We start from the raw sequence: 11,344 nt of genomic DNA, 5'->3' as shown, positions 1-11,344 counted from the left end.
CATGCACAAAGTTAAAAGACTAACGAAATTTTAATCTATCCTGACTTTGTGGGCATGTTTCCATTTTGCCAGCCTTGAGACAGTTCTCCAACTTCATCTGCTGCTGGGTCTGTTTAATTTTTAGACAAGGCAAAACTCCATCAAATTCTTTGAAATGGGAAATCAATGGAGACATGGAAACTAAAGACTTAGGGGCCGTTTGGATACACGTATTTTAGAATCATGGATTTCCTTAAAATTATAGCTGGGAGACAAGAGAAGAAAGAGAGCAGTCCTCGTTTTCTGATTTATAGCCCTTCTTTCCGACAGTAAGAGAGCTGGCGATCGTCCCATGTTTCCAGGTTTTAGAAATCGTAGGATGCGGGAGAGATTTCAAAAATCTGGTTTTCTTACTTAAAATCCAAGAAATGCTGCTAGGACAACATACCAACAGCTTGATCATGACCCTCTTTTACGCTGTTTTCAAACTAAACCTGGATTCTAAAACCCGCGTATCCAAACGGCCCCTTACAGTTAGTTCTTGCTGAGGGATTCACGGCTATAGAGAATAACAAAGGTGATTCTTTATCTCTAAATTCATAACTTTTTTAGACCAAAGGAAATATGGGAGTTTCTATAAACATTGAGAAGGAAATGGTGCTTCAAAGCTATGAAATTGGATTTACAGAGATCCCATGCTTAAGATAAAAATATTACATGATTTTTGGTCGATAGAAGATCCAAAACCAAATCTGTCAACTGGACGGTTCAGATTAATCTAGTATGTATATACAATGCCGTAGTGGTACAATATGGATCCGAATGGCCCCTTGCATTAACTTTTTATGAGATCAACTAGTTGCAGTCCCGTACGGTGCACGAGGCGACGAAAAATTATGTTCTTGAAATATTATTAGCAGAACAGCCCAAAATAGAATACCAAATGTTAAGGTGTAGAATTTCTTTTTTATAGGTGTAGAATGGGAAACATTAGTGTAGAATTCCGTCTATAGATATAGATGAGAGATTTTAGCATCTATTTTCTCTTTAATACAAATGGAGTACAGTAAACAGGGGTTGCAACATGGAATATAGAACGATTTGATTTTCTAGGAAGAACTTTTGGAATTCCAAAAGTGTAAAACGGTGTGCAACATTTCCTTCAAGTGTTTTTAAATTTAGATATGTAGTGGGGGTGCTACGAGGCGACACCCCATCTTACCACATTCAGCTTTATAGATATAGATAGATATACGTATCCCACTATGTGCGATTTTGATTGAATAAAGGGCATCCTCACTTTGTTTTACCATTTTTAAAGGTTACCATATTTTAATAATCGCACTAACACACCTTTTCTTTTCTTTTCTTTCTTAATTTGCTTCTAATAGTTTTTTTTTTTTTTTTTTTTTGGGAATTAAGATAACCTTCGACAGCTAGTTAAATAGTAAAAGACAGAGTGTTAGCTCAATTATAAAATCATGGCAGTGCAAATATAAGTAGCCTTTTCGAAGTCCCACCCCCTGGTAGTGTAAAATCGTAGTCGTATAAAATTAAATACACCATAGTGGGCTGGCTAGGGATGAAACCGGGGCACGAATATATCACTTTCCTTAAGATTCTATAAACGTCCAATTAGCACCGTGTAAAACTCAATTAGTAGTGCCATTATCATCAAATCGTAGTACGGATGTCTGTTATTTGAACACTTCACAAATTCCTTCCCCTTCCCTCTTCTCTCTTCTCTCTTCTATTTAAAGTAAATGTTTTCAGGCGTAAATTCAAACGCGAATGGTTTACAGTTGATTCAGTGTTATTCGTGATGACATGAAAAGATGGATATCTCAATCTTGGCAAAAGATTTCATCCTCCTCAGAGACCCATTTCAGAAACTCCTCTACCTCCTATCTCTACCATCTTCTTCAAATTTGCTGCACTTCAAAAACTCTGAAACAAGGAAAAAAGGTTCATCAGCAGATCCTCATCCATGGTTTAAAATCCAATCCGTATCTTACCACCAAACTAGTACAAATGTATGCGGATTTCGACGATTTAGTAACCGCACGCCACCTGTTTGATGGATTGCCTCAACCAAACGTTTTCGCATGGACTTCAATCATCTTCTTCTACTCGAGGAATGGAAAGTACGAAGACTGCCTAAGAACTTACTATGAAATGCGGGCACAAGGCGTTAAACCCGATAGATACGTCTTCCCAAAAGTCCTCAAGGCCTGCGCTCAATTGTCGTCCCTCAAAGAGGGTATTCGAATCCATGAAGATGTACTGAGGTTTGAGACAGTACCCAACTCACACGTATCCAATTCTTTGGTCGATATGTACTCGAAATGTGGGGATGTTGATAATGCACGCCGAGTGTTTGATGAATTGTTTGAAAGAGATCTACTGTCGTGGAACTCGATGATTTCGGGGTACGTTTGTAATGGGTTTCTTGATTCCGGTCTGGAACTGTTAAGTTCAATGAGATTAGAAGGTTTTGAGCCTGATTTAATCACTTGGAATACGATTATGGATGGATATAGCCAATTGGGTCTTTGTGAGGAGGCTTTCAAAATCTTTTGTCAGATTGCCGAGCCTAATATCATCTCATGGACCACTTTAATCTTGGGCTATTCGAGAAGTGGCAAACATGAATTGGCTTTACTCAATTTCAGAGAGATGATTTGCCGAGGAGTTGTTTTTCCGGATTCGGATATGCTTTCGTGTGTTCTCTCCTCTTGCCGGCATTTAGGATCTCTGAAGAATGGGAGAGAGGTCCATGGATATGGAATTAAAACCATATCTACGATTGGGTTCTATGATTCGGTGGGGGCAGCGTTATTGACAATGTATGCTGAGTGTAGAAGGATTCAAGACGCAAAAAACGTGTTTGAAATAATGAACAAAGGTGACACTGTCACATGGAATGCCATGATTCTTGGTTTTGTTCATTTAGGAATGGGTGATTTGGCCGTTAAGCATTTCAGTGATATGCAATTGAGAGGAGTTAAATACGATCATATAACGATTTCCACTGTATTGCCTATATGTGATCTGAAAATTGGCAAACAAATTCATGCCTGTATAGTGAAAATTTGTTCTAATTTGGTCACTTTGGTATGGAATGCATTGATCAACATGTATTCTAAAAATGGATGCATTGGCGATGCTTACTCCGTGTTTTCAAACATGGGAGAAAGAGATGTTGTTTCATGGAATACTATGATTGGTGGATATGGTATTCATGGAAATGGTAGAGCTGCCCTTCAGCTTCTTCGAGAAATGAAACAATCAAGCATTGCACCCAACTCTGTGACATTCACTTCTGTGCTCTCTGCATGTAGCCACTCTGGTCTTGTTGAAGAAGGACTCCATCTCTTTGACAGTTTGGCTTTGGATTTTGACTTCACCCCTACTATGGAGCAATATGCTTGTATTGTTGATTTGCTCGCACGTGTGGGGCGGCTTGAGGACGCCGTTGATTTCATAACCAAAATGCCAATTGACCCAGATGGAAGTATTTGGGGGGCTTTGCTTGCTGCTTGCCGAGTTCACCAAAATATCGACTTGGGAAGGTTTGCTGCAGAGTATCTGTTTTGCTTAGAGCCAGAAAATGCTGGAAACTATGTGACATTGTCCAACATATATGCGAGGGCTGGTAGGTGGGATGATGCTATGAGAGTGAGGAAGCTGATGGAAAGTAGAGGATTGATGAAGCCTTCTGGATATAGTTGGATTAAAGCTGAGAACTTGGCCATTAAGGATTTGCTTGTCACATAACCCATCACAGCACCGATCTGGGTGGTGGTGGGTTAGGCATAGACAAAACAGAAAAGAACGGAAAGCAAATGCTTCGTAGAATCCTAGAGGATTTGCTGGCGCCAATCTGGGTGGGTGAAAAGATTTATGCGCTGACCGTTTGGGTGGTTTGGGAGGGGGGAGGATCTAGACAATGCTTAGTGAGCTTAGTGTGCTAGAAACAGGCCAAGGCCAAGCACAAGCACAAAGGAGGGAGAGGAGGGTTAGGCCTAGAGATGATAGAAAAGAACGGAAAGCGAATGCTTCCTGGATCACAGACACCTATAACTAACCGAATCAACTTCCAATGATAGGTGCAAAGTAGCTAGCCATTTAAAAAAGAGAAGACGGGTTCATTCTGTATTCCTGCCTTAAACTCCACAACGGGTGAATAAGACCAAGTCAAAGATGAAGACAGTGCGATTATAGGGCAGTGATTTGGAAGTTGAATTATGTGCTGGTGTTACTTTCCAACATTCTCAATTGTTTATGATTTCTCCTGAAGTAACAAATTATAATAAAACTTAGGAAGCAATTCATCTGCTGGATCGAGCATAGAAAACTCATGTGGCCTTGTGGGTATAGTTGTATACACTGAGAGAACTGTCAATGAAGAAGTGCTCTACTTAAGAGGAACGCAAGAAGAAACTGATGTAGCCTTTGTGGGTATAGTTGGGTTGTATTGGGTCGTCCATTTGAACAATCTTGGCCTTGTGACCAATGTGTTGCAAATAGGCAATTGGAAAAAGAGGCAACAATTGACAATCATTGATAGAAATCCATTATAATGCTGGATCAGTATGACTTTTTGGATCAAAGTGTTGGATGTTGGAAGAGAGATTATCTGTCAGATTGTCACGAGACAAGTGTCATTGGATCCAGTTCAGATCGGATCCACCTATGTCTTTGTGTTTACACCCATTTTCGAGCATGGTCAGTCATGAAGACCAGATTACTAGGTGCTGACTCACTAAGTTTGAGTCAAAAGTAGTTATAATGCCAACTTGGCATCTGACGCAAGACAGATAACCGCTATCTGGAAATGAGCAGAACATGTGAATCTTAAGATCTATAACTTGGCGATTGCCAGAAACTTCCCACTTCTAGATACCTGTTTATATGTGTGATCGGTCATGCAGGACCGAACCACTGGAAGATGACTTAGTTGGACTAGGTCAAGGGAGTGACGTACTAACCATCACTTGAGGGAAGGTGGATAATAACCACCTGAAGGAATGGAGGACATGCAATAAGGGAAACTAGCAAGAACAGTTACCAAAAAGTTCCCTAAAAAAAGAACGTGCGGTAATGAGGAGCGAGAGACGTTTATCTAGAAGAAAAATCTGGAAGAAAAAGGTACAATAACTAAATCCAAACATGTCTTGGCATTTTATCTTATCTTTACTTTTCAGCACTGTAACTTTTACTTTTTCTGTAGCTGTAGCGTTTATCCTGATTAAGGAAGCAATGAATATATCTTCCCATGGATGTCTTTCTCTTTAATTCAACCATCCCTTGCACTGGCATTTCGTTTCTATTTTTTTTGCATATAGTTTGCATCGAATGATTTGTCGACCTTAAGAGTCGTTTGCATTCTGGGTGCATCGACCAATTGCGAGTTGTTCATGTTCTGGGTGTGTCGACGTGTTGTTCTCATTCTGCATGTGTCAACATCCCCACATTAGGCGTAGCATCTGTACTGGAAAAGTCCTTTCCATCTGTGTAAAGGTAGTGGAGCCTAAGCAAAGAGTGTCGTTCCATTCTTCTCAATCGCCTGAAATCCATTTCCAGGGGACTAAAACGTTTCGGTTGTCGTACCCCTCGAATTGAGTTTTCGAGTTCTTGGCTCGAAAGAGGCTGGCACGCCCGCATCAATCACTCACTCTCACTCACGCCCACACCCACTCACTCACACTGACCGACCACTCCGGAGCATTTTCAGACCGAACACTTTGTCACGGTCTCTGTCGAATCAGATTCGGATCTACTTCCAGTGTCTATCACAATCCATTTCAGATTGGACCGTCCATCGGAGTGTTGTAGTAGGTCCTACTTATTCTGTACACGGTTCAAATTCTAAGAAGAAGATTCTCATAAGCAGGCGAGGGCGAGCTGCTGCAGTGGATTAGGGACTTAATGTCAACGGTTACAGAAGAAAGAGAAGATGACTTGACATGAGAGAAATGAATGAAAAATAAGAAAAATAGAGTAGTTCGAGAAAAAGGCAAATAGCATTAGCTCGAATTTACAAAAAAACCCATAAAATAATACTTAGGGTGCTTTTGGATTACGGGAATCGGTATCGGTATCAGTATCACATTCCAATCCAATTCCAATTTCCCCCTGTAAACGGAATAATGATTCAAATTCTAGTGTTTCTGTTAGAAATGGAATTCATCTAGGGAATCAATCGTGATTCCAATAATAGCAATCTAAAGGCAATATCAATGACTAGGCATTAAAACACACGTCATATGCAACAACAACATGCTTGATCATTATTTCAAAAAAAAGGGGAAATGATATCCCCCCCTCTGACGGACAAAATCCCCCCCTTTAACGTTATCTGTTAGGTTTTAAAGTCAAGAAAAACGTTAAAGGAATTTATCCTCAACAAGTGAACCATTCTCACAGAAACCGTTAGGGGGGGGGGGGGGGGGGGAGGGGAGAGATTATCATTTCCACCCACCCAAAAATAAACATGCTTGATCATCACATTTTTCTTGACTAGTGGTATTTTGGTCATTTTTCATGATTGAGGGATATTCAGCTCAGTTTTACCAGATTGGCGTATTTTGACCATTTTTTCTATCATGGGCGTATTTTAGTTATTTTCCATAACTATGGGTATTTTGATAATTTTTGTCACTATTCTAGTCATTTTTAACCTTATGTGAAGTATTTTGAACAATTTTATATCATGGGGGTATTTTAGTCATTTTTACGACCAGGGGTATTTATATAATTTTTTTCTCGATATAGGGGCATTTAAGTTATTTTCCATAACTCATGGGCAGTACGATCATTTTCACCCGATATGGGGTATTTTGATCATTTTTTATATTATAGGGGGTATTTTAGTTATTTTTCACCACTAGTGGCATGCTTGTCATTTTTACTCGATATGGGGTATTTTGATTATTTTATACCATAGTTTTATTTTATAATCATTTTCCATGACTTAGGATGTTCTTGTCATTTTTACCGATATGGAGTATTTTGATCATTTTTATGTTGTGGGGGTATTTTAGTCATTTTCCACGACTAGGGCTATCTCGAGCATTTTTCATGACTCATGGGTATTTTGGTAAGTTTTTACGAGATATAGAAAAATCATTGTTATATCATGGGGTGACTTTATTTATTTAGCATGACTAAGTAATATTTTGGTCATTTTTGCCTGATATAGGAGTATTTTAGTTATTTTCTATGACTTGGGGGTATTCTCGTCATTTTACCCGATATGGGGGTATTTTGATCATTTTTATGTCATAGTTGTATGTTAGTCATTTTTCAAAACTTATGGGTATTTTGGTAATTTTCACCTGATATATGGGTATTTCGATCATTTTTCATGATCAGGGAATATCCGGTCATTTTTACCCGATTGGCGTATTTTGATCAATTTTTATGTCATGGGGGTATTTTAGTCATTTTTCATGTGGATTCGGTCAAGTGCCTTTGGGAGGGGATTTGACACTGTTTTTTTCTTTCTATTCTAGGCATCAGAATACCACCCCGGGGGAGGGAAACAAAAAGCGTCAAATATTCCCTTGTTATGTTGTGGGTCTTTGAAAGGAAAAAAATGCCTGCTAAATATGTTGATATGATTAAGAATATGTACGATGGAGCAGTAACTAGTGTTAGAACTGCGGATGTCACGTCTAGTGAGTTTCCAATTACAATAGGACTGTACTAAGGATCAACTCTAAACTCTTATCTTTTTACTCTAGTTATGGATGAACTTACGGAGGGTATTTAGGACGAAGTTTCTTTGGTGTATGTTATTTGAAGATGACATAGTATTAATTGAATGCTAAATTAGAGTTATGAGGAACTACTTTGGAATCCAAAGGTTTTAGACTGAGTAGGGCTAAGACAGAGTATATGAAGTGCAACTTTAGTAATGTAAGGAGGCGGGGCGAGGATGTAGAAAATATGACCAGGCAGGAGATACCTAAGAGGGATATCTTTCGCTATCTTGGTTCAATCCTACATAAGGAATGAGAGATTGAAGATGATGTTAACCAGAGAATAAGAGCAGGTTGGTTGAAGTGGAAGCATGCTTTAGGAGTTCTGTGTGACAGTAAGATACCTACCAAGTTGAAGGGAAAGTTTTATAAGACAGTTGTGAGGTCAACTATGTTGTACAGCTTAGAATGTTGGGCTATCAAGAAGCAACAAGTGCATAAGATGAGCCTAGAGGATATGTGAATGCTTAGATGGGATGTGTAGCCACACAAGGTTGGATCGAATTAAAAATGAAGGCATCCGTAAAAAGGTGGGGGTGGCACCAACTGAAGAGAAGATGAGAGAGTACCACTTAAGATGGTTTGGGCATATCCACGTTGATGGAGTAAAAAGAGGTAGGGGCAGACCGAAAATAACTTGGGTAGAAACAATGAGGAAAGACTTGAGGGCTAGGAACATAACATAGAACATGACCTTGGATAAGATAGAATGGAAGAAAATGATTCATAGAGATGGACTCAACTAGTGTCAGGATTAGCCTTAGTCAATATGAGCCGGATAGATCCTTTCACCTTCTTCATGAAAATTTTCTAAATGATTTATTAGCTGACCCCAACTAGTTGGGACAAAGGCTTAGTTGAGTTGAGTTGAGTTGAGTATCGTTTCACATTCCATTTTGCAAATGAAATCAAACGCTGGAATCACCTAAATTGGAATCAGATACTGATACTGATTCTTGATTCCGGCAATCCAAACACACCCTAAATTTATAAAATTGATGGACATTTTTATAAAATATTATAATAAATCAGATGATGTAGGTCTGTTTTATGGTTTTTTAGTCGTATGGATCTCAATGGAAATAATTTTGGATCTTATCATAGGGTTCATATGGTCCATCCGAAATATGTCCATGGATCCGTTAATATCCTGACCATGTAAGTCTGGACTCAGATTCAGATGGTCCGTCCGAGTCCATCGACACCCCTACGCGAGACAAGTTTAAGCGATGGGACATATCAGGGACGGTCATGATCAGTCAAAGATGGGACTCATCATTTCCAACATTTGCAATTCCAAAGGATTTTGAAATGAGAGAGAGAGAGAGAGAGAGAGAGAGAGAGAGAGAGAAACATCACCTCGACGCCTACTAAAATACTCCAATGTCCAAAGTCCCAAGAAAAGACAAAAAATGAAAGCAAAATCCTTAATGACGCGATCATAGACTTAATTAAAGGCATTTAAAGCAAGGAAAAAGACTTGTTATCGAAGAGCCTCGAGCAGTACAAAATTCCCAATTAATAAAATCCCAAGAAATTTAGAGGAGTCATAGTGCACGGAATTTGAAGGGGAGACGAGAAGCCGAACTACCAAAAGCAAGGGTATTTTGATAACTGTGCTAACTCACCTTGTCTTTTATTACTTAAAGAGCTCAATTCCCAAAACACAAGGCACAACTCACAAGGCACAAGCCAATTAAATACGAATGAATGAATGATCCAAATCCTCCGTAGGTTGTGCCCAAAAAAATTATTTCCATAGGATGATCCCAACCCTGTGATCTAGAGAGGAACTGCATGGAAACCTCTGCACTCCATGAAACCTCTGCAGATCATAGAGCTAGGATCATCCTATGGAAATGATTTTTGGGACACAACCTATTTATGTTGTGTCCCATCACATGGACGGTTTGGATCATCTTATGATGTGGTTACACCAGAGCACATGAAAGTGAGATGAAAATGAACTGATTGAAGTTTATGGTCACATGAAAAAGAAGTCACATGAAGCTGATAGTCAAGTTTATGGTCACATGGAAATGGAGTCACATGAACCATTATTTTCTGGCATTGTGTAACGGCTGTTTGTATTCTTTTATAAATTTCACACTCGCAGACTTTTAATTAGACGACTAAGATCATCACAGTAGCCACGATAGCCGGTTTTGGGCAATGTACTATACAAGAAAATGCGCCTAACTTCTCAGATTACTCTATAGAGTATCTCTCTCTCTCTCTCACTATTTAAATGACAAGATTTTTCATCAATGATAAAAGAAAACAGATACAACACAAGAAAATAAATATAACACTAGACCGAGAAGGCCTTGATCTTCTAAAGTCTCCAAGGAAGAGAGAATAACATTCCAGCCCAGAATTTTTGGGGGCCGCCAGCAATCTAGGGCCCATTTTGATACCTCGTATTTTGTATTTGGATTTGGAATTGAGTTTTGAATACAAAATGAGTAGATCCACCCGATCATGTTTTTTCTCCTCTATAATATAATTCTTTGTTGTTCAAAAAAAAAAAAAAACCTTAAAGGATGACGCACAAACAATTATAACCCAAGAAAAGAAAGTCATAAGATTGAGAAAGAAAAAAAGAAAAACGTTATTGATACGAAGAATACATGCTTGCTACTAAACTTTTATGACGAAAAAAAATAAAGCCCGATGTGGTGATCCCCTGGAAAAAACCAGCTCCCACACCGTGAATGAGAAGAGAACATCAATGACTTGCTTTTACTTTATACTGCTTTCTATTTTCAAGACAAGTCATCATTACATGGATTTGGAATGCCAAAATATAGGATCAATCTTGGCCATCTATTTCCTATCCGTCAACATAACACCAAAGAGTTTTACACTTTTAGCTACGCAAATATAGTGTTGATTAATGGCTTACATCTGGAGTAAGGTCAACAGACACCTGAGCGGCGTTCAATTCTTTTAACATAACCTTCGGGTGATTAGAAAATGACATCAAGAGACCTCAAATAGAAATATTTGCTTGGGTCTTCTTCAGTTGTTTCAGAAGATTGTCATCTTCTTCTTCTACCACAAGTCTATTCTGTCTCTGACCCTCAGTGGCCCTTGTAGCTTTTGCTGAATTATCTACACGTAACTCAGGAGGTTTGAAAACACATCCTCCTCTGGTCATGTGACGCATCTAATCACACTGATCATCCAGTAATAACATCTCATCTCCTTCCATTATGAAAACATACGGAGTCTTACTAGCCTTTTCCTCCCTAAAGTCCTCCATCCTTAGGATGTAATGGAGTCTTCTTTGCTCTTTCCAAACCCTCACTTCGAAGCACATAAGACTGGGATGAAGATGACTCAGCAAGTTCAGTGTCGCTAAACGACAGCACATAAGGTTTGTTCCCTTTCACCTCCTCGAGTTCTTTGTCATTAAATCTTATGACATATGATTTTTCTGACGAGATTGTACAGATGAGGGCTAAAGGATCCAGAGAAGGTTCATCAACAAATATGGGATTAGTTGTAGGAGGAGCAACAACACGATGGTTTGGGAGAGGGTTTTGAGTGATGTTTGGTCCTTCGACTGTAAGTTCATCCTTATCAATTATGTTTTG

General features: G+C 39.0%; 1 protein-coding gene across 1 annotated transcript; it reads left to right on the top strand.

Moving 5' to 3' along the window:
* Window positions 1-1,575: 1,575 nt before the first annotated feature.
* On the top strand, window positions 1,576-5,277 carry LOC143863528 (pentatricopeptide repeat-containing protein At5g39350-like). The gene has a single exon (XM_077374220.1). It carries the CDS (start codon window positions 1,807-1,809, stop codon window positions 3,754-3,756), a length of 1,950 nt encoding a protein of 649 aa, XP_077230335.1. The 5' UTR covers window positions 1,576-1,806; the 3' UTR covers window positions 3,757-5,277.
* Window positions 5,278-11,344: the final 6,067 nt, after the last annotated feature.

Source organism: Tasmannia lanceolata, unplaced genomic scaffold (assembly GCF_043159265.1).
Source record: "Tasmannia lanceolata isolate RefF3 unplaced genomic scaffold, GAP_Taslan_0.1 ptg000044l, whole genome shotgun sequence".
NCBI classification, from domain to species: Eukaryota; Viridiplantae; Streptophyta; class Magnoliopsida; order Canellales; family Winteraceae; genus Tasmannia; species Tasmannia lanceolata.
Note: the sequence above shows the minus strand (reverse complement) of the source record. Positions and strands in the feature narration are given on the sequence as shown.

Excerpts from the sequence above, each read along its gene's own strand:
- LOC143863528 (XM_077374220.1), top strand. The coding sequence starts at position 1,807 with ATGAAAAGATGGATATCTCAATCTTGGCAAAAGATTTCATCCTCCTCA.